Here is a 26364-nt window from a genome sequence, read left to right on the forward strand (position 1 = left end):
CCTTCCTTCCTTCTTTCTCTATGAGGAAGTCATAGGGATTGTGGTGCAGCTGGCTGAGTGTCAGCTGCATTAAGATCACTCTGACCAAAAGGTCATGAGTTTGAAGCCAGCCCGGGTTGGAGTAGGTTTCCAACCAATTGTGTAGCCTGTTGTTGACCTTTGCAACCTGAAAGACAGTTGCATCTGTCAAATAGGAAAATTAGGTACCACTTTAAAGTGTGGGGAGGCTAAATTAACTAATTTATGAGGCCATAAAAAAGACTCCAGCAAAGCACTCCAGCAAAAAAGCATGCTGGGAATGCAGAAGTACTTCATCAGTGTCGCAGATGGACGATGAAAGCAACAGCTCCCCTGGTGGCCAGAAAAAGTTAAATAGCCTCTGTGTATGTCTGTATATGTTGTATGTCTAAATTGGCATTGAATGTTTGCCATATATGTGTACACTGCAATCTGCCCTGAGTCCCCTGTGGGGTGAAAAGGGCGGAATATAAATGCTGTAAATAAATAAATAGGGAGGAGGGAGCAAGCTTGTTTTCTGCTTCCATGCAGACTAGGACGGGGAATAATGGCTTCAAACTACAAGAAAAGAGATTCCATCTGAACATTGGGAAGAACTTCCTGACTGTGAGAGCTGTTCAGCAGTGGAACTCTCTGCCCCGGAGTGTGGTGGAGGCTCCCTCTTTGGAAGCTTTTAAACAGAGGCTGGATGGCCATCTGTCGGGGATGGTTTGAATGCAATGAGGTCTCTTCCAACTCTATAATTCTATTATTCTCCCTCCCCTGCATCCGGCACAGAGGAAAAGGAGATTCTGGGGATGTTTCTGTGCTGAAATCCTTTCTGAGCTGGTCCTCCCTTTCCAAATGATCCCATTTTCCTCTCCCAGGCAACCTTTCCTCATGTTTGCTTTGTTGTCAAAACTGACAGTTGGCTGCCTCCTAAACCCTTTTGCCTTGTTACCGACTCTCTCTGTCAAAAAAGCAAGGCAATTTGGGAGTCATTTGCAGCAGGGGGAGAAAAAGAAATACTCCGACGATTCCCACTCGGCGGACTGAGAGACTCAACTTAGCCGCACCAAAGCAGTAAGGAAACCTGAACAAATTTATTTCAACCCCAAATTAATTTTTAAAAAGTCATTAGGGTGGATATTAACTGGGAGGTTTCGGGATCGGTGGGTGTAAGCGGAGTGGAGGAATCCCACAACACACGCTGGCCCAACGGATGCATAATTCATGCTTCATTACTAGGAACATTAATATTCTTCCCTTTAATTTGCCGAATTTGAGCTGAATTAAGTACGGGGTATTATGTTGGGGCTTTGACACCCACGGCCTTACATTTTTCATCTATTGTTATGGTCACAGTGGTAGGAATTGGCAAAATGACAAGAGAGGGGCCAGGCCCACTGAGCAAAACACTGATTTCAACCAATAAAGGAATTTAAGGATCCAAACCCAGGCTTCAATCGAAATTTGACCCACTCCAGCTTGACTGCAGCATTTGGCACATAGGCAGAATTTAGTTTAGAGCAGTGGTTCTCAACCTTCCTAATGCCATGACCCCTTAATACAGTTCCTCATGTTGTGGTGACCACCTACCATAATATTGTATTGTCGTACGCTTTCATGGCTGGAATCACTAGGTTCTTGTGGGTTTTTTCGGGCTATAGGGCCATGTTCTAGAGGCATTCTCTCCTGACGTTTCGCCTGCATCTATGGCAAGCAACCTCAGAGGTAGTGAGGTCTGTTGGAATTAGGACAATGGGTTTATATATCTGTGGAATGGCTGGGGTGGGGCAAAGAGTTCTTCTCTGCTGGAGCTAGGTGTGAATGTTTCAACTGACCACCTTCATTAGCATTTGAAGGCCTGGCTGAGCCTGGAAAAATCTTTTGTTGAGAGGTGTTAAGATGTGCCTGGTTGTTTCCACTCTGCTGTTTATATATCTGTGGAATGACCAGGGTGGGACAAAGGATGCTTGTCTGCTGGAGCTAGGTGTGAATGTTTCAACTGACCACCTTGATTAGCATATAATGACCTGACAGTGCCTAGAGCAAACTTTTGTTGAGAGGTAGTTAGATGTCCTTGTTTGTTTCCTCTCTGTTGTTTTGCTGTTGTAATTTTAGAGTTTTTTAAATACTGGTAGCCAGATTTTGTTCATTTTCATGGTCTCTTCCTTTCTGTTGAAATTGTCCACATGCTTGTGGATTTCAATGGCTTCTCTGTGTAGTCTGACATGGTGGTTGTTGGTGTGGTCCAGCATTTCTGTGTTCTCAAATAATATGCTGTGTCCAGGCTGGTTCATCAGCAAAACAGCAAAAATAGCAAAACAGCAGAGAGGAAACAACCAGGCACATCTTAACACCTCTCAACAAAAGATTTTCCCAGGCTCAGCCAGGCCTTCAAATGCTAATGAAGGTGGTCAGTTGAAACATTCACACCCAGCTCCAGCAGAGAAGAGCTCTTTGCCCCACCCCAGCCATTCCACAGATATATAAACCCATTTTCCTATTTCCAACAGACCTCACTACCTCTGAGGATGCTTGCCATAGATGCAGGCGAAACGTCAGGAGACGTCAGATGGCTTTGGTTGTGCTTCTCCTGCATAGCAGAATTGGGTTGGACTGGATGGCCTTTGGGTATCTCTTCCAAGTCTTTGATACTATTATATGGATTTTAGCAGAGGCTTGATGGAGGAGTTGTCTGGAGGGTCTGGCAGAATGGGGTTGGACTGGATGACCCTTGGAGGTCTCTTCCAACTATAGGATTTATTCTGAGTTGCAGAGGATTTGAAGGCACACCACCATCATCACAATGGCAATAACACAGCTTTCCTCTGTTTCCGGAAGTGTCAGAGGCCAACTCCCATCATCCAACTAGCAAGCCCCAGAATTGGGGATTGGGAAATGTCAACCATTCCCTGTCTCGCCTTGCCATCAACTTTCTGCCAATCTCCATCTTTATTTGCATGGATGGTGGTCCTTCTGGCAGCCCAACCTGATGATAAAGGGCCTTTCAAGTCCCGATAACTACTGTGTGGAAAAGCAAATGATGTGGAGCAAGGGAGGGCTCTGAAAGCGATATTTCAGGCTGGCTTTTGAGCAGGAAAGTGGTGCTTTAATTGGAAACATTTCCGCTCTGGTTTTGTCTCTGCTGCCTCCATCTTTACTCCCTCATTGCCATAAATCTCAACTCTTTTCCCCTCCCAAGGAGATCTCTGCCCGCTTTGAGCCGTTGCTCCGTAATTGTGTTTTAATCAACCTTCATCGATGCGTTTCGTCTCCGTCTCGGGTTAGCAATGCCTATGCTTTGGCGCCTTCCGAGCAGCAGCTAATGATAACCCTATGAAACAAAAATTGAAAAATTTTCTGTTCCGAGTTTGAAAGTGTTCTTCCTATTTAATTGTGCGGTCCTGACTTTGAAAGTAGTTATTCTATTCCAGAAACGGTCGGAAATGTTAATGCCAAAAGGTGTGGAAGGTCGTTTGACCAGAGTTACACGAATCCATTTGAATCAGTTTGACCTTCCTCTTAAAGCATAACATTAGCAGAGTAAAAACACAACGGATGGCCGGGGTATAAGATAGCTCGCCATTAAAAGATACTAGAACAGGCAAAGTTGAAAGCTTACTTGATGATATGACAACAGAACCTCCTTATCTATATAAATAAAAATGTAATGTTCGTTTGTAGTATTAACAGAACTCAAAAACCACTGGACGAATTGACACCAAATTTGGACACAAGATACCTAACAGCCCAATGTATGTCCTTCACTCAAAAAATTGATTTTGTCATTTGGGAGTCGTAGTTGCTGGGATTTATAGTTCACCTACAATCAAAGAGCATTCTGAACCCCACCAATGATAGAATTAGCTCAAACTTCCCACATGGAATCCCCATGAACCAATACTGGGACACAGAACTCCCATGACCAACAGAAAATACTGAAAGGGTTTGGTGGGCAGTGTCCTTTGGTTTTGGAGTTGTAGTTCACCTACATCCAGAGAGCACTGTGGACTCAAACAATAATGGATCTGGACCAAACTCTACACGAATACTCAATATGCCCAAATGTGAACACTGGTGGAGTTTGCAGGAAAATAGAATCTTGACATTTGGGAGTTATAGTTGCTGGGATTGGTAGTTCACCTACAATCACAGAGCATTCTGAACCCCACCAATGACAGAATTGGACCAAACCTCCCACACAGAACCCCCATGTGGGCCACAGAAATGCGTGGCAAGGGAGCAAAAAGCATTCTGAACCCCACCAATGATGGAGTTGAACCAATATTGGGACACAGAACTCCCATGACCAACAGAAAATACTGGAAGGGTTTGGTGGGCAGTGTCCTTTGGTTTTGGAGTTGTAGTTCACCTATATCCAGAGAGCACTGTGGACTCAAACAATGATGGATCTGGACCAAACTCTGCACAAATACTCAATATGCCCAAATGTGAACACTGGTGGAGTTTGGGGAAAATAGAATCTTGACATTTGGGAGTTGTAGTTGCTGGGATTGGTAGTTCACCTACAATCACAGAGCATTCTGAACCCCACCAATGATGGAATTGGGCCAAACTTCCCACACAGAACCCCCATGTGGGCCACAGCAACGCGTGACAAGGGACGGCTAGTCAATCATAGAATCATAGAGTTGGAAGAGACCTCATGGGCCATCCAGTCCAACCCCCTGCCAAGAAGCAGGAATATTGCATTCAAAGTACCCCTGACAGATGGCCATCTAGCCTCTGTTTAAAAACCTCCAAAGAAGGAGCCTCCACCACACTCCAGGGCAGAGAGTTCCACTGCTGAACAGCTCTCACAGTCAGGAAGTTTTTCCTCATGTTCAGATGGAATCTCCTTTCTTGTAGTTTGAAGCCATTGTTCCATTGTGTCCTAGTCTCCAGGGGAGCAGAAAACAAGCTTGCTCCCTCCTCCCTGTGACTTCCTCTCACATATTTATACATGGCTATCATATCTCCTCTCAGCCTTCTCTTCTTCAGGCTAAACATGCTCAGCTCTTTAAGCCGCTCCTCATAGGGCTTGTTCTCCAGACCCTTGATCATTTTAGTTGCCCTCCTCTGGACACATTCCAGCTTGTCAATATCTCTCTTGAATTTTGGTGCCCAGAATTGGACACAATATTCCAGGTGTGGTCTAACCAAAATGGAATAGAGCATGCTCTATTCCATTTTGGTTAGACCACACCTGGAATATTGTAGCATGGTAGCATGACTTCCCTAGATCTAGACACTATGCTCCTATTGATGCAGGCCAAAATCCCATTGGCTTTTTTGCCACCACATCACATTGTTGGCTCATGTTTAACTTGTTGTCCACGAGGACTCCAAGATCTTTTTCACACGTACTGCTCTCTTCTTCAGGCTAAACATGCCCAGCTCTTTAAGCCGCTCCTCATAGGGCTTGTTCTCCAGACCCTTGATCATTTGAGTCGCCCTCCTCTGGACACATTCCAGCTTGAATGTGGTCATGAGGGTTCTGTGTGGGAAGTTTGGTGGGGTTCAGAATGTTCTTTGATTGTAGGTGAACTAGAAATCCCAGCAACTACAACTCCCAAATGTCAAGTCTATTTTCCCAAAACTCCACCAGTATTCACGTTTGGGCATATTGAGTATTCCTGCCAAGTTTGGTCCAGATCTATCATAGTTTGAGTCCACAGTGCTCTCTGGATGTAGGTGAACTACAACTCCAAAACTAAAGGTCAATGCCCAGCAAACCCTTCCAGTATTTTCTGTTGGTCATGGGAGTTCTGTGTGCCAAGTTTGGTTCAATTCCAGCCAGGGGCGGCTCGTCCATTACGCAAAGTAAGCGGTTGCAGAACACTTTTTTTTTTTGCCAGGGGTGCAGAGGTGCCTCTGTAAACGCCCCTCGACTGCCACTTGAGGAGCATCCCCTCAGCTCACAACAGTCCTAGCAGTACGGGGGGAGCCTCGGCTTTCTTGCCTCGCTGCCGGGCAATCCTCTTCCCAAAGGGGCTGGGCCCTTGAGCCTCGCCTAGCCCCTCTCATTCCTGCTCCACCCAGCCACCGGGTGCGCGAGCAGAGCCGGCGCTCGATCGTTCTCCAAGTTCGATCCCTTCCCCATGACCGGCTCCTTTTCCTGATCCCCCGGCGCTCCACCCGCCTCCTCTCCCCAAGCCGCTGTGCCTGGCCCGCTTCAGGTCCGGAGGCGTGTCTGAAGACCCCAGCGTGCGCACCAAAAGTCGCCTCTTCTCCTGACTTTCTCTTCAGCCATTGGGACACTGAGAGAGAGAGAGAGAGAGAGAGAGAGCCCCTCCGACTGGAGGTATCTCCCACCTCCACCTACCTTCAGGAAAGGTGGGCATCTCCACCTCTCTCTCTCTGTCTCTCTCTTGGTCCCAATGGCTGAGGAGAAAGTCAGGAGAAGAGGTGACTTTTGGTGCACATGCCGGGGGTCTTCAGGCACGCCTCTGGACCCAAAGCAGGCCAGGCAAGGGAGCAAGTGCGGCAAGTGTAGTTACTGGGATGTATAGTTCACCTACAATCAAAGAGCATTCTGAACTCCACCAATGATGGAATTGAACCAAATATGGCACACAGAACTCCCACGACGAACAGAAAATATATATCAATGATTGGTTGGGGGCGGGTGGGATGGACCAAAATATGGTTTGCTTACCATTGAAAATTACCTAGGGCCGCCTCTGATTCCAGTGTTTGTGGAGTTCAGAATGCTCTTTGATTGTAAGTGAACTATAAATCCCAGCAAGTGCAACTCCCAAATCACAGAATCAGTCTCCTCCCATAACTCCACCAGTATTCAAATTTGGGGTTATCAGGTATTTGTGCCAAATTTGGTCCAGTGAATGAAAATACATCCTGCATATCAGATATTTACATTGCAATTCATAACAGTAGCAAAATTGCAGTTATGGAGTAGCAATGAAAATAATGTTATGGTTGAGGGTCACCACAACATGAGGAGCTGTATTAAGGGGCCGCGGCATTGGGAAGGTTGAGAACCACTACTTTAGGAGATATTCATTGAAAAATTAGAGCAAAATGTGCTGCAGGATGATCTGCAAAGTTTAATACAGTTTTTCCATGTTTTTATGATTGAACCAATAATGAAATGGCATTTATAACCCAAGAACAAAATCATTTTATGTAGTGAAATCAAACCAGAGCCCCAAATTGATTCCCACCCCAAACTCTCTCAGGGCCAACCCTTCCTTGGGAAAGGCATTGCAATAAAATATTTGGATAGGGAACTGATACTCCAAAATATGAGAAAATCCATACTCCGGAATGCAATGGTGTGTCTAGGCGCCTTGATGTTTTCCTTGGGCTTCTTCCTTCCTTTCTTTTAATAGTTGTCCTGCTTTGGCTCAAAATGTGGGGACCCATCCCAGCTGCTTCCATTTAGGGACTTGGTTTATTCCTGTCTCTTTTTTTGGCTTCTCGGAACCAGAGAGAGAGAGAGAGAGAGAAGGGTGACTTGGCATCAGAAGAATCTCAAAGGGCAAAGGTTGAAAGGAGCCTGGCTCTTGGGGGAGATTTATTGCAAGGGAGGCATTGTGGGACCGAAAGGCTGGTGTCAAGTCTGAAAATAGAGACCTGGAACAGTGCCTTTCAGCTTAACACTCCTGCAACCAAACAGTGGATCCAGATTCAAGAAGGTTTGGGAGGTCTTTGCAGAACAAGGGAGGTGGCGAGATTGTTTTGGGGATACTCGGATATATCACTCTCCTTGTGATTATGATGAACACCCTATGCTTTGATCCAGGCCAGTGGATGGGAATGCAAGGGTTTAGTTTGCCAAGAAGTTTGCACCAATGTGCTAGGCTCAGTTTACTGGAAATATTACACTATGTGACAAAATTTTTAAAAATTTTGTTCCTGGTTTGCAAGTACGAGGGGTATTTTTTAAGTAAGGTCCGTTTGAACATAAGTACACAACGAAAGTTTATTTCAAAAAAGTAAATTTATTTTCAGAAAGTACATACTCCACTCTATTTTTCGACATAGTTGCCAAGTTTGTTCAAACACTTATCATACATCTGAACCAATTTTAAAATACCCTCTTCATAAAAACTTGCCGCCTGCTCTGATAACCAAGAGTTCACTGCCGTTTTCACGTCGTCGTCATCATGGATGTTGTCACGGCCATCTTTGAATTGTCGTACCCACTTACGCACTTTGCTTTCACTCATAACAGTATCACCGTACACTTCACAAATCTGTCGGTGAATTTCTGCAGCAGGCAGGTTCCTTGCTGACAAAAACCGTATCACTGAGCGAACCTCACATGTGGCGGGTGAGTTGATAGTCTTAAACATTTTTAAAGCACAGAACAGAACCGTACAGGTGAGCTACAGAGCGGAAACTGAGCACAGTTGCTTCCGAGGCATGCCGGTACACGACGCACACGCTCGTTGTGGTATGCGCACAAACTACTAGTGTCTACAACAAAACAGACCTTACTTTAAAAAATATCCTTCGTATTATTTCCTGTTTAATTGTGCCAGCCTGACTTTGAAAGTACCATATATTCTGGCGTATAAGACTACTTTTTAACCCAAGAAAATCTTCTCAAAAGTCAGGAGTCGTCTTATACGCGGGAGTCATCTTATACACGAGAGTCGTCTTATATGCTGGAGTAGCCTTGTGCATGGGAGTCGTCTTATATGCGGGAGTAGTCTTATACGCCAGGAGTCATCTTATAGAGCGGGTACTGAAACTTCCAATCTGGATTGGAGAATCTGTGACTGCTGCATATTTTGGGGGGAGCTCAAAAATGGCAGTGGCCACGTCCCTGCCGTATGCAGTGACTGTATGAAAGCATCAAGGGCGACGCTGTACAAGTACGGTAGAAGAAAATCCATTCATCAGGATTCGTGGACTTAATGCGGTCCCAATGGTGAGAAAGAAAAAAGACTAAAATAAATAAATAAAATACCAAAATACAAATTTCTAGAATTTCTAGAATTTTTGATTAATATTCAAGCTATACTTCTTATAAATCAGAGCACGGTCCAGGTATTTGGGTGTGCTGCAATGCTCCAGTAAGATTTTCCCCTACGAACCATCAAGGGCATTAAGATCTTCCAGAGAGGCCTTGCTCTAAGTCCCGCCACCTTCGCTTTTGGTGGGGACAAGAGACAGGGCCTTTTCTGTGGTGGCTCCCCGGCTATGGAACTCTCTCCCAAACGAAATTAGATCTGCCCCCTCCCTCTTAACCTTTAGGAAGCAAGTGGAACAAGGCATTTGCAGAGTGATGGCCGAGACTGGTAATTGATTAAGGTATTGACCACAGTGTGCGGACTGAGTTGGATGTTGTTTTTATCCTGGCGAATGTTTTATTATGCTTTTTATCTGATATGTATTTTTAACTTATTGTTTATATATGACGTTTTAAAGGTTTGTTTGTGAGCACTGAATACTTGCTGTTAGCTGGTCTGAGTCCCTCTCCGGAGGTAGAGAAGATCGGGACACAAAAGTTTAAAATAAATAAATAAATAATCCTCAGAGCTCAAGATACTTGTCTATTCTTAAGGTGAAAAGCACATGTCTGCATTTTAGATGGATTAGGAATCAGTAAGAGCACCTAAAGCTTCAGAGAGTTTCTGTTCAACCATTTCGAAGCTCCCTTCTTGTGTGGTGATGGCACGATCGTAAGCGTAAGTTAAACTGTCCCTTTTGGCAGGCATATAACCCAGAATATCAAGCCAGAAAAATATCCCAGAATGTTTTTCTCCCTTGATATTCAGGGTTGTACGGCTGTGTGGAAGGGCCCTCTGTCTTCCTTTCTTCCTTTGATTCCTTCCAACACTGTCTCTCTCCTTTCCCTTTTGCAGAATGCCAGCCTTGACCATGAGTTGGACCTTGTTGCCAAAACCCTGTTGCCACCGGCCAGTGGGCATCGGCTGTCCAGAAAGCCCGGCCTTGGCGGGATTCTGTGGAGACTCCTCTCCGACTTCGATGCACCTCCACCCGTCATGGCAGGCGGCCTGCCTTGGTGGCCCCATTGCCCAGAGATCTTGCCTCTGCATTGGGCCTCCTCCGCCTTCCATTTGAGAACGGGGTCCGTCAGTGGGCGATGAGCGCCGTCAAGGGGGGCAGTGGCCTCTTGGTGGGCCTGACCACGGCCTCCGTCACACTGGACTTCAGCAGCCTCATGGCCTGGCAGCTGACCCCTAACTGGACTTTGAACCACAGCCTGCCCACCTCGGAGCCCCTCAACGCCTCCCTGGAGGCAGAGGTCTCCCGGACATCCCTCGGGGAGAAAAACTGGCCGGCCCTCCTCATCCTGGTCATCATCCTGCTGACCATTGGAGGCAACATCTTGGTCATCATGGCTGTCTCTTTGGAGAAGAAGCTCCAGAATGCCACCAACTACTTCTTGATGTCTTTGGCGGTGGCCGACATGTTGGTGGGCATCCTGGTCATGCCGGTGTCCCTCATCACCATCCTCTACGGTAAGCCTCTTGCCTTTCTTCCACTTCAATAACACTGTGTAACATGACAGATCTCACTACCTCTGAGGATGCTTGCCATAGATGCAGGAGAAACGTCAGGAGAGAATGCCTCTAGAACATGGCCATATAGCCTGAAAAACTTACAACAACCCAACATGATTTTTGTTCCTGGGTTATAAATGTCATTTCCTTATTGGTTCTATCATAAAAATGTCGAAAAATGCATCAAACTCCAAAATTTTTATTTTTGCGGGAAGGAAATCCTGCAGCACATTTTGCTATATGAATATCTCCTAGAGTCTCAACCAATTCAACAGAGTTTGTGGCAGCCACAAAAACAAAGTTTCTGGAGTAGAACAACTATTTCCAAAGTAAGTGCCACACAATTTAACAGGAAATAATGCTTTCAAACCAGGAACAGATTTTTTTTCAAATTCTGTTACATAGTATAAATCAGTGTTTCTCAACCTTCCTAATGCCGTGACCCCTTAACACAGTTCCTCGTGTTGTGGTGACCCCCAACCATAACATTATTTTTGTTGTTGCTTCACAACTGTAATTTTGCTACCGTTATGAATTGCCATGTAAATATCCAATATGCAGGATGTATTTCCATTCACTGGACCAAATTTGGCACAAATACCCAATACATGCAAATTTGAATACTAGTGGGGTTGAGCAGGGGGTTGATTTAGTCAATTGGGGGTTGTAGTTGCTGGGATTTATAGTTCACCTACAATCAAAGCGCATTCTGAACTCCACCAACGATGGAATTGAACCAAACTTGGCACACAGAACTCTCATGACGAACAGAAAATACTGGAAGCGTTTGGTGGGCATTGACCTTGAGTTTTGGGAGTTGTAGTTCACCTACATCAAGAGAGCACTGTAGCCTTAAACAATGATGGATCTGGACCAAACTTGGCACGAATTCTCAATTCTTGGAGTTTGGGGAAAATAGACCTTGACATTTGGGAATTGTAGTTGCTGGGATTTATAGTTCACCTACAATCAAAGAGCATGCTGAACCCTACTAACGATTGAATTGGGCCAAACTTCCCACATAGAACCTCCATGACCAACAGAAAATACTATGTTTCCTGGTGGTCTTTGGTGACCCCTCTGACACCCCCTCGCGACCCCTCCAGGGGTCCCGACCCCCAGGTTGAGAAACACTGTCCTAGAGTCTCAACCAATTCAACAAAGTTTGTGGCAGCCACAAAAACAAAGGTTCTGGAGTAGAACAACTACTTCCAAAGTAAGTGCCACACAATTAAACAGGAAATAATGCTTTCAAACCAGGAACAGATTTTTTTTCAAATTCTGTTACATAGTATAAATCGATCGAGGAAAGACTGGGAACTTGAGTGGGTCAAGGGACCAAATTTGGACCCCATGTCTATTCTGGACCACACTTTGAATGCTTTTCTTGTTGTGACGGGCCTTCAAGTCATTGCCAAATTGAGATGAACTTCTCGCAGAGGTTTCTTGGCAGCATTGGACTATGGTTACTGCTCTCTGCTTTTCCCATTCCTGACCCTATTGTATTGTCGAAGGCTTTCATGGCTGGAATCACTAAGTTCTTGTGGGTTTTTTCGGGCTATAGAGCCATGGGGCAAAGAGCTCTTCTCTGCTGGAGCTAGGTGTGAATGTTTCAACTGACCACATTTATTAGCATTTGAAGGCCTGGCTGAGCCTGGGAAAATCTTTTGTTGAGAGGTGTTAAGAGGTGCCTGGTTGTTTCCTGTTCATGAAAATGAACAAAATATGGCTACAGTATTAAAAAAACCTCTAAAATTACAACAGCAAAACAGCAGAGAGGAAACAACCAGGCACATCTTAACACCTCTCAACAAAAGATTTTCCCAGGCTCAGCCAGGCCTTCAAATGCTAATGAAGGTGGTCAGTTGAAACATTCACACCTAGCTCCAGCAGAGAAGAGCTCTTTGCCCCACCCCAGCCATTCCACAGATATATAAACCCATTGTCCTAATTCCAACAGACCTCACTACCTCTGAGGATGCTTGCCATAGATGCAGGCGAAACGTCAGGAGAAATGCCTCTAGAACATGGCCCTATAGCCCGAAAAAACCCCACAAGAACGTAAAGGAAATTCCACCTGAATATTCAGAAGAACTTCCGGTTGCTAAGTAGAATCATAGAGTTGGAAGAAACCTCGTGGACCATCCAGTCCAACCCCCTGCCAAATGCTGTTCAACAGTGGAATTAACTGCCTCAGAGTCCATTGAAATCTCCTTCTTTGGTAGCTTTTAAACAGGGGCTGGATGGCCATCTGCTGGGGTGCTGTCCCTGCCTGGCAGAAGTGGGTTGGTTTGGATGGCCTTCAGTTGTACAATTCTATGATCCTACCAGAAGCTTTCCATAGGAAAAGCGACTAAAGAGTGTGGTCATTTTAGTCCAATACTATCAACTCTGGCCCATTATATGCAAAATTTTGCAGGGTTTCTGGCACAAGGCCTTGCTAAGTCCTATTTGGAGATGCAGGGTTTGAATCTAGGACCTTTCATCAGAGCATAGGAAGCTGGCTTAAACTGAGTCACATATTTGGACCTTTGAAGCCAATATTTCCAATGTGATTGCTCTTCTGTTTGCATCCATTCCAACATTCTATCCATGAGCCCCACTTGGAAATTGCAACAGGATGGAAACCATGCTTCCTTTGCACCTATCTTTACAGAATTTTTATTTATAGAGGGAAATATGGATGTGGGGTTTTGTAAACCCATCTTCTACAGTGCTGTTTTTTAAAAACAAGGTGCTGTTTCCAAGGGTGATTTGGACCTTTGCCATTTGGAGGAAAGAGCAGTAAAATTCCCAGTAAGTTCTAGATTATCCTTCTGGGGTGTTTCCGAACCTGGCTTCATCCTCCGCTTCTCCCCAGGAGACTAGGCCTGGCTTGTAAGATTGAAGCACCAACTCAGCACCCTGTTGTTCCCAATAGTGCATTTCCAAAGCGGCATTCCCCCAAAGGAACGCCCAAGCCCTTGCCCACGCAGGGAGCCACAAAAGCCCTTGCGGCAAAAGTGCGAGCGAAACATGAGGAACTGAATGCTCCCTGCAGAGACCTTCAGGTGGGCAGGGGCCCCCCAGGCTTTATTGGCATACAACAACAAAATCACAACACAGGCATATACAACAAGAGGAAGTCACAGATAAAAAGGAAAGCATTAATAAGAGTTACGTAAATGTAAAGGTTTCCCCTGACATAAAGTGTAGTCATGTCCAACTCTGGGGGAATGATGTCACACCTCCATTTCTAAGCCAAAGAGGTTGGTAGCAGCTGGGGCTAACAGCGGGAGCTCACCCCACTCCCAGGATTTGAATCTCCAAATTTTCGATCAGCAAGTTCACCTCCATTTCTAAGCCAAAGAGCCGGCATTGTCCATAGACAACTCCAAGGTTATGTGGCCATCATGACTGCATGGACCACCGTTACCTTGCCGCAGAAGCTGTACCTATTGATCTACTCACATTTGCATGTTTTCCAACTGTTAGGTTGGCAGAAGCTGGGGCTAACAGTGGGAGCTCACCCCGCTCCCCCAATTCGAATCGCCAAACTTTCGATCAGCAAGTTCACCTCCATTTCTAAGCCAAAGAGCCGGCATTGTCCATAGACAACTCCAAGGTCATGTGGCCATCATGACTGCACGGACCATCGTTACCTTACCGCAGAAGCAGTACCTATTGATCTACTCACATTTGCATGTTGTCAAACTGCTAAATTGGCAGAAGTTGGGGCTTACAGTGGGAGCTCCCCCCGCTCCCCCCAATTCAAATCGCCAAACCTTCAATCAGCAAGTTCACCTCCATTTCTAAGCCAAAGAGCCATCATTGTCCATAGACACCTCCAAGGTTATGTGGCCATCATGACTGCATGGACCACCGTTACCTTGCCGCAGAAGCTGTACCTATTGATCTATTCACATTTGCATGTTTTCAAATGGCTAGGTTGGCAGAAGTTGGGGCTAACAGCGAGAGCTCACCCCACTCCCCCGATTCGAATCGCCAAACTTTCGATCAGCAAGTTCACCTCCATTTCTAAGCCAAAGAGCCGGCATTGTCCATAGACAACTCCAAGGTCATGTGGCCATCATGACTGCAAGGACCACCGTTACCTTGCCGCAGAAGCTGTACCTATTGTTCTACTCACATTTGCATGTTTTCAAACTGCTAGGTTGGCAGAAGCTGAGGCTAACAGCGGGAGCACACCCCACTCCCCAGATTTGAATCGCCAAACTTTCGATCAGCAACTTCACCTCCATTTCTAAGCCAAAGAGTCGGCATTGTCCATAGACAACTCCAAGGTCATGTGGCCATCATGACTGCATGGACCACCGTTAGCTTGCCGCAGAAGCGGTACCTATTGATCTACTCACATTTGCATGTTTTCAAACTGCTAGGTTGGCAGAAGTTGGGGCTTACAGCGGGAGCTCACCCCACTCCCCGGATTTGAATCGCCAAACTTTTGATCAGCAAGTTGGACATGACTGGACTTAATGTCAGGGGAAAACCTTTACCTTTTACCTAGTGTAATGCAGTGTTTCTCCACCTTCCTAATGCCACGAATCCTTAATACAGTTCTTCATGTTGTGGTGTCCCCCAACCATAACATTATTGTCGTTGCTACTTCATAACTGTAATTTTGCTATCGCTGTGAACAGTAATGTAAATATCTGACCTGCAGGATGTATTTTCATTCACTGGACCAAATTTGGCACAAATACCCAATACACCCACATTTGAATACTGGTGGGATTGGGGGAGGGGATTGATTTTGTCATTTGGGAGTTGTAGTTGCTAGGATTTATAGTTCACCTACAATCAAAAAGCATTTCAAACTCCAACAATGATGGAACTGAACCATACTTGGTACACATAATCCCCATAGCCAAGAAAAAATACTGGAAGGCTTTGGTGGGCATTGACCTTGAGTTTGGGAGTTGTAGTTCACCTACATCCAGCGAGCACTGTGATGGATCTAGACCAAATTTGGCGTGAATACTCAATATGCCCAAATGTGAACACTGGTGATGTTTGGGGAAAATAGACCTTGACATTTGGGAGCTGTAGTTGCTGGGATTTATAGTTCACCTACAATCAAAGAGCATTCCGAACTCCAACAATGATGGAACTGAACCAAACTTGCTACACAGAATCCCCATAGCCAAGAAAAAATACTGGAAGGCTTTGGTGGGCATTGACCTTGAGTTTGGGAGTTGTAGTTCACCTACATCCAGCGAGCACTGTGATGGATCTAGACCAAATTTGGCGTGAATACTCAATATGCCCAAATGTGAACACTGGTGATGTTTGGGGAAAATAGACCTTGACATTTGGGAGCTGTAGTTGCTGGGATTTATAGTTCACCTACAATCAAAGAGCATTCCGAACTCCAACAGTGATGGAACTGAACCAAACTTGCTACACAGAATCCCCATAGCCAAGAAAAAATACTGGAAGGCTTTGGTGGGCATTGACCTTGAGTTTGGGAGTTGTAGTTCACCTACATCCAGCGAGCACTGTGATGGATCTAGACCAAATTTGGCATGAATACTCAATATGCCCAAATGTGAACACTGGTGATGTTTGGGGAAAATTGACCTTGACATTTGGTATTTGTAGTTGCTGGGATTTATAGTTCACCTACAATCAAAGAACACTCTGAACCACATCAACAATAGAATTGTGTCAAACTTCCCACACCGAACCCCATGACCAACAGAAAACACTGTGTTTTCTGATGGTCTTTAGCGACCCCTCTGACACCCCACCTCGTGACCCCCCAGAAGTCTTGACCTCCAGGTTGAGAAACGCTGGTGTAATGGGAAAGCATTCAAAGCAGGCCCAAAGTTGCAAGGATGGCTATTGCAAGACACCATCTCTGAGTTTTAAAAACATTATTTCGCTCCGTTGTCTTTCTCCGGGCACTCTTCCTTTCCTGCTGTGTTCCTTCATCTGCCCACCTCCCTGCCCTCCACGACTTCAGAAAAAAGAAAGTCAATATTCCAAATCTGAAAGAAAGCAACCTTCTTTTTCTGAGGTTGACCTTTGTACCTCTTGCTAAGCTCCTTTTTCCTGCCAGAATCAGCTGGAAGCTGAAAGGAAATGAAAGGATCCTGCTGGGCCTCTCAAAAGGCAAACTGCTTCTGTTGCCTTATGACTTTGTGCCCTTGATTCCACGGCTTGGAAAAGTTCCTTTTTGTGTGTGGAGGATAACTCCCAAAGCTGGTTAGAGGCTTCTGGGAGTTGATATTTGAAAATAGCTACTCTCCAAACTACAAATCCCAGGATCCCATAACCTTGAGCAATGGCAGCTCAAGTGGGATCAAACTGTATTAATCCTATCATGTAGATGCATCCTTAGCTTAAGATTCGAATTAGATATTGGAGTCGAATCACTGCCTCAAATGGGTTTGGAGTCACCAAGGGTTCAAGGGTAGTATCCACCCCATTATCCACATTTAAAAATCCCTCCCATTATCCATATCTAGAGCTCAAAGAGTACTATCCACATCTATCCAAGGGCACTATCTATGCCAGTGGTTCTCAACCTTCCTAATGCCACGACCCCTTAATACGCTTCCTCATGTTATGATGACCCCCAACCATAAAATTAGTTTCGTTGCTACTTCATAACTCATTTTGCTGCTGTTATGAATAGTAACAGATTGGGGGAGGGTATTGATTTTGTCCTGGGGGAGTTGTAGTTGCTGCGATTTATAGTTCACCTACAATCAAAGAGCATTCTGAACTCCACCAACGATGGAACTGAATCAAACTTGGCACACAGAATTCCCATGACCAACAGAAAATACTGGAAGGGTTTGGTGGGCACTGACCTTGAGTTTTGGGAGTTGTAGTTTACCTACATCTAGAGAGAACTGTAGACTCAAACAATGATGGATCTGGACCAAACTTGGCACAAATTCTCAGTAATAGTTTCCATCCAATTATCCCCATCTAGAGATCCAAGATTAGTATCCATCCCATTATCCACATCTTGAGATCAAAGAATAGAATCTCTGCCATTATCCATATCTAGAGATCAAAGAGTAGTATCCATGCCATTATCCACATCTAGAGATTGGAGGGTATTATCCACATCTATCCAAGGGCGCTATCTATGCCATTATCCACATCTAGAGATCAAAGAATATTATCCATCCCATTATCCACATCTAGAGATCTAAGATTAGTATCCATCCCATTATCCACATCTTGAGATCAAATAATTGTATCCATCCCATTATCTACATCTAGAGAGTCAAGAGTAGTATCCATCCCATTATCCACATATTGAGATCAAAGAATAGTGTCCATCCCATTGTCCACATCTAGACATCCAAGGATAGTGTTCACACCATTATCCACATCTAGAGATTCAAGGGCATGATCTCTCCCATTATCCATATCTAGAGATCAAAGAGTAGTATCCATCCCATTATCAACATCTAAAGATTCAAGGATATTATCCACATCTATCCAAGGGCTTACTTACTTAGGCAATCCCTCGTTGGCCGAATAGGATAGTCTTCCAGGAGCAGTATTCTGGTGGATCCGTAGGTGACTGTGGAGCCCTATTCTTGACCTGCATCTTCTCCCGCAGTGAGGGCATTGGTTTCCAGGTGGAAAGCGGTCTCGGTTGGGGTTGGCTTGATGCGCCTTCCTCTTGGCACATTTCTCTCTTTTGCCCTCCATTCGTGCCTCTTCAAATTCTGCAGCACTGCTGGTCACAGCTGACCTCCAGCTGGAGGGCTTCCCAGTTCTCAGTGTCTATGCCAGAGTTTTTAAAGTTGGCTTTGAGCCCATCTTTAAATTTCTTTTCCAGTCCGTCAACATTCTATTTTCCGTTCTTGAGTTCGGAATAGAGCAACTGCTTTGGGAAATGGTGGTCGGGCATCCGGACGTGGCCGGTCCAGCGGAGTTGATGGTGGAGGACCATCGCTTCAATGCTGGTGGTCTTTGCTTCTTCCACCACGCTGACGTTTGTCCGCTTGTCTTCCCAAGAAATTTGCAGGATTTTCCGGAGGCAGCGCTGATGGAATTGTTCCAGGAGTTGCATATGATGTCTGTAGACAGTCCATGTTTCGCAGGCATATAGCAGGGTTGGGAGGACAATAGCTTTATAAACAAGCACCTTGGTCTCCCTACGGATGTCCCGGTCCTCAAACACTCTCTGCTTCATTTGGAAAAAAGCTGCACTCGCAGAGCTCAGGCAGTGTTGTATTTTGGTGTCGATGTTGACTTTGGTGGAGAGGTGGCTGCCAAGGTAGCGGAAATGGTCAACATTTTCTAATGTTAGACCATTAAGCTGTATCTCTGGCATTGGAGAGGGATGGGCTGGTGACTGCTGGAACAGCACTTTGGTTTTCTCGATGTTCAATGACAGGCCGAGCTTCTCGTATGCTTCTGCGAAAGTGTTTAGAGTGGCTTGCAGGTCTTCTTCTGGATGTGCGCAGACGACATTGTCATCAGCATACTGGAGTTCTATAACAGATGTTATTATTATTATTATTATTACTATTATTAAACTTTATTTGTACCCCGCTAGCATCTCCCGAAGGACTCGATGTGGCTTACAAAGGCCAAGGCCTCAACACACAATACAACAATATAAAACCTAAGGCAAATTAAAAACAATTAAAGCAGTATAACAACAAGCAATAAACAATACTCTAAGACACAATAAAACTGGGCCGGGCCAGAGTAATGGGTACAGGATTAAAAGTGCTGATGTGACAGGTGGTAGATAAGGCTTATAGGGCAAGTGCAGTGTGCAGCGTGCGGCAATCTTAGTTTTAATAAAGTGTTTATGGGACTTGGTATTGGAGATTTCCTATTCTGGGAAGGCACATCGGAACAGCCAGGTCTTCAAATTCTTTCTAAAGACTGCCAGGGTAGGGGCCTGACTAAGATCTTTGGGAAGGGTGTTCCAGAGTCGGGGCCACCACAGAAAAGGCCCTGTCTCGTGTCCCCACCAAACGCGCTTGCGACACAGGCGGGATCACGAGCAGGGCCTCTCCAGATGACCGAAGTGAACGTGTGGGTTCGTAGACGGAGATGCGGTCACGTAGGTAGGATGGTCCCAAACCGTTCAGGGCTTTGTAGGTAAGCACCTGCACCTTAAATTGGGTTCGGAAAATAAACGGCAGCCAGTGGAGCTCCTTGAACAGGACGGTTGACCTCTCTCTGTAAGGGGCCCCAGTTAACATCCTGGCCGCTGCTCGTTGGACCAGTTGGAACTTCCGAGCCGTTTTCAAGGGCAGCCCCACATAGAGCACATTGCAGTAGTCCAATCTGGAGGTGACCAAGGCATGGACCACCCCGGCCAGATCAGCCTTTGCGAGGTACGGTCGCAGTTGGCGCACGAGTCTCAATTGTGCGAAAGCGCTCCCAGACACCGCCGATGCCTGAGCCTCAAGCGTGAGCGATGAATCCAAGAGGACTCCCAAACTGCGGACCTGTGGCTTCAGGGGGAGTGTAACCCTGTCCAGCACAGGTTGCCACCCTATACCCCGGTCAGGTTTGCGATTGACCAGGAGGACCTCTGCCTTGTCGGGATTGATCTTCAGCTTGTTCCTCCTCATCCAGATAGACACAGCGGCCAGGCACTCGATCTGTTTGAAGTGAACCATGTTGTTGTAACCTTGGTTTTGGGCACTATCTATGCCATTATCCACATCTAGTGATCCAAGAGTAGCATTCCTTCCATGATAGGAATTCTAACCTTGGATCTCTAGACGTGGATAATGGGATAGATAGTGCCCTTGGGTAGATGTGGATAATGGGGTGGATAATATCCCGTTTTGACAGATGTGGAACCCCAAAGGCCATGGCTCCTTGACCTTCGTTCAAGAAGGCTTCCTTGATGACCAACAACAACTGCTTTGCCAAGGAAATGCAACTTCCTCCCTGTTGAATCAAACAAAGTCAGCTGAGTATCTTTTACATGGGCCCCATATTCTCTACAGAAATCCTGTTTTGCTTTCCTATTCTTACTAATGTGGTCCCTTAGGGCATTCAATGCCCCCAAGACGCAGGATGCTGAGACTGATAACAAGCAGCCAAAGTCCAGTTTTGCCAATTAAGCCACGGCTCTCTGAAACATTTATCAGTTAACCTTTGGTTTTAGAAAAGGATGTCTTGCGCTAATGGGCAACTTGCATCCAACATGCTCAAATATGCCATTGTGGCCTGCCTTTCCTGAAGGGCTAATTAAATAAGCATGTTAATTAGCAGAAGCCGAAGTGCAGAGAGAGGCAGATTAAACACTAATGCTTACTTTCCACTTGAAATCATGTTCAAAAGCCACATTTCCTTTGAAAAAACTCAAAGTGGGCATCTGGGGAATGAGACACGGATCCTAATGCTGGGGAAGGAGTGAAGATAGAGTCACTTTGAATGGGTAAATCTACAATACAGTGCATTCCAGGCTACATCTGAAGAAGTGGTCCTCGTGGGCAAGAAGTTAAACATGAGCCAACAATGTGATGTGGTGGCAAAAAAAGCCAATGGGATTTGGCTTGCAACAATAGGAGCATAGTGTCTAGATCTAGGGAAGTCATGCTACCCATGCTCTCTTCTGCCTTGGTTAGACCACACCTGGAATATTGTGTCCAATTCTGGGCATCACAATTGAAGGGAGATAGTGACAAACTGGAAAGTGTCCAGAGGAGAGTGACTGAAATTATCAAGTGTCTGGAGAACAAGCCCTGTGAGGAGTGGCTGAAAGAGCTGGGCATGTTTAGCCTGAAGAAGAGAAGGCTGAGAGGAGACATGATTATAGCCATGTATAAATATGTGAGACAAAGTCATAGGGAGGAGGGGGCAAGCTTGTTTTCTGCTTCCCTGGAGACTAGGACGCAGAACAATGGCTTCAAACTACAAGAAAGGAGATTCCATTTGAACTTCTTGTGAGAGCCGTTCAGCAGTGGAACTCTCTGCCCTGGAGTGTGGTGGAGGCTCCTTATTTGGAAGCTTTTAAACAGAGGCTGGGTGGTCATCTATCAGGGGTGATTTAAATGCAATTTTCCTGCTTCTTGGCCGAATGGGGTTGGACTGGATGGCTCATGAGGTCTCTTCCAACTCTATGATTCTATTATTCTAAGTGGGTTTGTATCAGATATGGAGAAACACAAGTCCGGGGGCCAAATGTGACCTCCCTGGGCTCTTTTCTCAGGCCCTCCTCTCTCTCACTATCATAGCTTTCCTTTCTTCTCTCTTTCCTTCCTTCCTTCATCCCTCCTTCCCTCCTTCTCTTACCTCCCTCTTTTCCCCTCTGTCCTTCTTTCCACCCTTTCACCCTTCCTTCCTTCTCTCCCTTCTTCCTCCCTCTGTCCCTCTTTCTCCTTCCTTTTTGTCTTTCCTTCCTTCTCTCTTTCCCTCCCTCCCTCTTTCTCCCTCCCTCCATTCCCGCGCTTTCATTCTTCCTTCCTCCTTTTTTTCCTCCTTCCTTCTTTCTATTCTTCCCTTTCATCATTCCTTCCTTCTCTTTTTCTTTCCTCCCTCCCTCCCTTCTTTACTTCCCCTTTTCTTACCTCTCTCCCTCTTCCTCCTTCCCTTCCATCCTTTCATCCTTCCTTCACTTTCATCCTTCCTTCCTCTTCCTTCCTTCTCTCCCTCTTTCTCCTTCCATCCTTCCCTTCCAACCCTTTTGTCTCTCCTTCCTTCTCTCTTTTCCTCCATCCATTTCCCACCCTTTCGGTCTTCCTTCCTCCTTTCTTTCCTCTTTCTCCTTCCTTCTATCTTTCCCTTTCATCCTTCCTTCCTTCTCTCTTTATTTTCTCCCTTCCTTCCCTCCTTCCCCTTTTCTTCCGTCTTGCCCACTTTCTCCTTCCTCCTTCCCATCCATCCTTTTGTCCTTCCTTCACTTTTGTCCTTCCATCCTTTCCTCTTTCTTCCCTCTCTCCCTCTTTCTCATTCCATCCTTCCCTTCCACTCTTTCATCCCTCCTTCCTTTTCTCTTTCCTTCCTTCCTCCTTCCCTTCCTTCCTTCCAACACTGGGCAGCCAGACCTCTTAGCAGGCAGTGCTAGCATGTGGGCCCCAAGTTAGAAAGTTTGCCCATGGCTGGTTTATATCCATAAAAGTTAGTCTCAAAGAAGCTGCCATATTTCTCCCCCCTCCACTTCTCTTCTTTCTTTTATCTTCTCTCAGTCCCCCTCTCCTCTCCAGCATTTTCTCTCCTGCAACAGATGCAAGGCTTCAAAACAGCAGATTTCCGCTTCCATGTGTTTTGCTGACAAGCAGCGTCACGCACAGCTTGTGTTTTGTCCTTGTCGTTTGTTTTGGTGGCTGTGTCTCTAAAATTATTATCAGCTGTAATAGTTTTGTTTGCCTGTTTGGCTGGAGCTAAGAGGCGGCGGAGCTGAACACCAGCTTTGTGACAACAGGCAGGAGAGAGATGCAAGGAAAAGGCAGAGCAGCTTGGGAAGGGATGATGGGAAGCAAGACTCCATCCCAAAATAGCCTATTTCATATTGACCACCTGGCTTCTACCATTCCATGTTCCTATGTTGGGCAGCTTCAGACTTGTATTCCTCCTCTAGACAAGTCAGAAGCTGAACATTCATTAGATACAGCTACTGTGCCTCCTTGAGTTACACGTAGTTATGTTGCCTCATTCATGCAATTATTCTTTTGCCATTGGATCTATTGAAAGGACAGATCAGAGGTTGCCCATAAGGCCCAAAATTCATGTTCCTACTGCGTATGTTGTGCAACTTCAGACTTTTGGTTCTAATTCAAACAAGTCAGAAGCTGACCATTTGTTAGATGTAGTTTTGGTGCCACATTGATTTAGATGTGTAGCTATGATGCCTTATTGATGCAATCATTCTTCTGTCATTGAGTCTGTTGACTTTTGTTTCACCACCAAACAAGCCAAAAGCTGAACATTCATGAGCTGTAGCTATCCTGCCTCATTGATTCAATAACACTTTTGTCACTGGGATTCTTGAAAAAGCAAGTCAGAAGCTGACTATAAGGCCCAAAGTCTGTGTTCTTACTACATATGTTCCTCAGCTTCAGAGTTTTGTTTCTCCTCCAAGCAAGTCAGAAGCTGAACGTTCATGAGATGTAGCTATCCTGCCTCATTGATTCAGTAACACTGCTGTCACTGGGATTCTTGAAAAAGCAAGTCAGAAGTTGACTATAAGGCCCAAAGTCTGTGTTCTTACTACATATGTTCCTCAGCTTCAGAGTTTTGTTTCTCCTCCAAGCAAGTCAGAAGCTGAACGTTCATGAGATGTAGCTATCCTGCCTCATTGATTCAGTAACACTGCTGTCACTGGGATTCTTGAAAAAGCAAGTCACAAGTTGATTATAAGGCCCAAAGTCTGTGTTCTTACTTCATATGTTCCTCAGCTTCAGAGTTTTGTTTCTCCTCCAAGTAAGTCAGAAGCTGAACATTCATGAGATGTAGCTATACTGCCTCATTGATTCAGTAACACTGCTGTCACTGGGATTCTTGAAAAAGCAAGTCAGAAGTTGACTATAAGGCCCAAAGTCCATGTTCTTCCAAGCAAGTCAGAAGCTGAACGTTCAATTAGATGTAGCTATGGTGCCTCATTGATTCAATAATTTTGTTCTCATTGGGACTCAAGAAAGGGAAAGCCAGACATTAACTTTAAGGCTCAAAGTCCATGTTCCTACTGACTTTTGGTTCCCTTCTAAGCAAGTCAGAAGCTGAACATTCATTAGATGTAGTTATGGTGCCTCGTTGATTCAACAATTCTTCTATCATTGAGACTATTGAAAGGAAACATCAGAGGTTGACCACAAGGCCCAAAGTATTGTCAAGTTGGGATGTGTTCAAGAAGAGCAACCAAGATTATCAAAGCTCTGGAAAAGAAGCTTTATTTGCAACAGCTTAACTTGCAGAAGAGAAGGTTGTAGGTTGACATGATAGAGTAAGCTTGTTTTCTGCTGCTCCAAGTTCTAGAACAGTGGTTCTCAACCTTCCTAATGCCGCGACCCCTTAGTACAGGTCCTCATGTTGTGGTGACCCCCAACCATAATGTTATTTTCGTTGCTACTTCATAACTAATTTTGCTACTGTTATGAATTGTAATGTAAATATCTGATATGCAGGATGTACTTTCAGTCACTGGACCAAATTTTGCTAAATACTTGATATGCCCAAAATTTGAATACTGGTGGGGTTGGGAGTGATTGATTTTGTCATTTGGTAATGCTGGAGTTGCTGGGATTTATAGTTCACCTTAAATCAAAGAGCCTTCTGAACTCCATCAATGATGGAATTGAATCAAACATGGCACACAGAATTCCCATGACCAAGAGAAAATACTGGGATGGTCTGGTGGACATTGACCTTGAGTTTTTGGAGTTGTAGTTCACCTACATCCAGAGAACACTGTGGACTCAAGCAATGATGGATCTGGATCAACCTTGGCACAAGTACTCAATATGCCCAAATGTGAACACTGGTAGAATTTGGAGAAAATAGACCTTGCCATTTGGGAGTTGTAGTTGTTGGGATTTATAGTTCACAATCAATCAAAGAGCATTCTGAACCCCACCAACGATAGAATTGGACCAAACTTTCCACACAGAACCCCCATGACCAACAGAAAATACTATGTTTTCTGATGGTCTTTGGCGACCCCTCTGACACTCCCTTGTGACCCCCAGAGGGGTCCCGACCCCCAGGTTGAGAAACACTGTTCTAGAACATGAAACCATGGATTCCGATGACAAGAAAGAAAATTCCACCTAAACCTTAGGAAGAACATTTTTCTATAAGACGTGGAAAAGACTGGCTTGAAAACTGTTGGACTCTCCATCTTTATAGCTTTTAAGGTAGAGATTGCATGGGTGTCTTTCAGGAGTGCTCTAGTTGGGTGCATGGCCGGAAGTGAAACTAGATGCTCGTTGAGGTCCCTTTTTGCTCTGTGGTTCTTTAATGGGCATGAAAAACAGTCATGCCATCGTTCCTCATTCTTCCTCTGCAGCACGTCAAAGCAACGGGAAGAGAATAACGCAACAGTGAAGCAATTATCCCCGAAAGTATTTAGTCAGTTCTGTTAAAAAGAATGAGGCGAGGCGCTGCATGAGCATTGTGTTTTAACTGCCATATGTTTTGTCAAAAATGCTAATTAAAATGCGTGCTCCCTGGGCTATTTTTACTCCTGCATCCCAGCCCTTCTCTTCATCCTGCAGTGACACTTCCAACCGGATGGAAATTGCAAGTCTCCTTTTTGCAAAGCAAAAAGGAGAACTTCACAAATGTAGAGCCGACCTTTCTCAACCCAAGAGATGAAAGAATCCTGGCAGCCAGAGTTTCTCAGGCAGAGGATCCGTTTCATCTGCTATCGAGAAAAAGTTAACAGATTAGCCAGCCAAGCCTTGCAGTTTATGGTGCAAACAATCACCTGAAAGTCCTTGCAGCTAGAAAGTTAATGGATCCAGGAGGAGATGATCCATTTCCACCTAATTCCAAGGAGGCTCCTCGGGTGCTGGACGAGTGCCTGGCCGCTGTGTCGATCTGGATGAGGAAGAGCAAGCTGAAGATCAATCCCGACAAGACAGAGGTCCTCCTGGTTGATCGTAAACCGGATCGGGGTATAGGGTGGCAACCTGTGTTGGACGGGGTTACACTCCCCCTGAAGCCACAGGTCCGCAGTTTGGGTGTCCTCCTGGATTCTTCGCTTACACTTGAGGCTCAGGTGTCGGCGGTATCCGGGAGGGCCTTTGCACAACTGAGACTTGTGCGCCAGCTGCGACCGTACCTCGTGAAGGCGGATCTGGCCAGGGTGGTCCACGCCTTGGTCACCTCTAGAATGGATTACTGCAATGCGCTCTACGTGGGGCTGCCCTTGAAGACGGCTCGGAAACTACAATTGGTCCAGCGGGCAGCAGCCAGG

The 26364-nt window shown here is 45.4% G+C and overlaps 1 protein-coding gene across 2 annotated transcripts in view; it reads left to right on the top strand.

Moving 5' to 3' along the window:
* The window catches only part of HTR2C (5-hydroxytryptamine receptor 2C), a 244054-nt gene that overhangs the window by 201285 nt on the left and 16405 nt on the right, over positions 1–26364 (top strand). For both annotated transcript variants that reach the window (XM_060756103.2, XM_060756102.2), the window contains exon 4: positions 9840–10460. In XM_060756103.2, coding sequence (XP_060612086.1) covers positions 10082–10460 — 379 coding nt within the window. In that variant the 5' untranslated portion in view covers positions 9840–10081. The remainder of the gene's footprint in view (positions 1–9839; positions 10461–26364) is intronic.

The sequence above is a fragment of the Anolis sagrei genome, chromosome 10 (genome assembly GCF_037176765.1).
Source record: "Anolis sagrei isolate rAnoSag1 chromosome 10, rAnoSag1.mat, whole genome shotgun sequence".
Classification (NCBI taxonomy): domain Eukaryota; kingdom Metazoa; phylum Chordata; class Lepidosauria; order Squamata; family Dactyloidae; genus Anolis; species Anolis sagrei.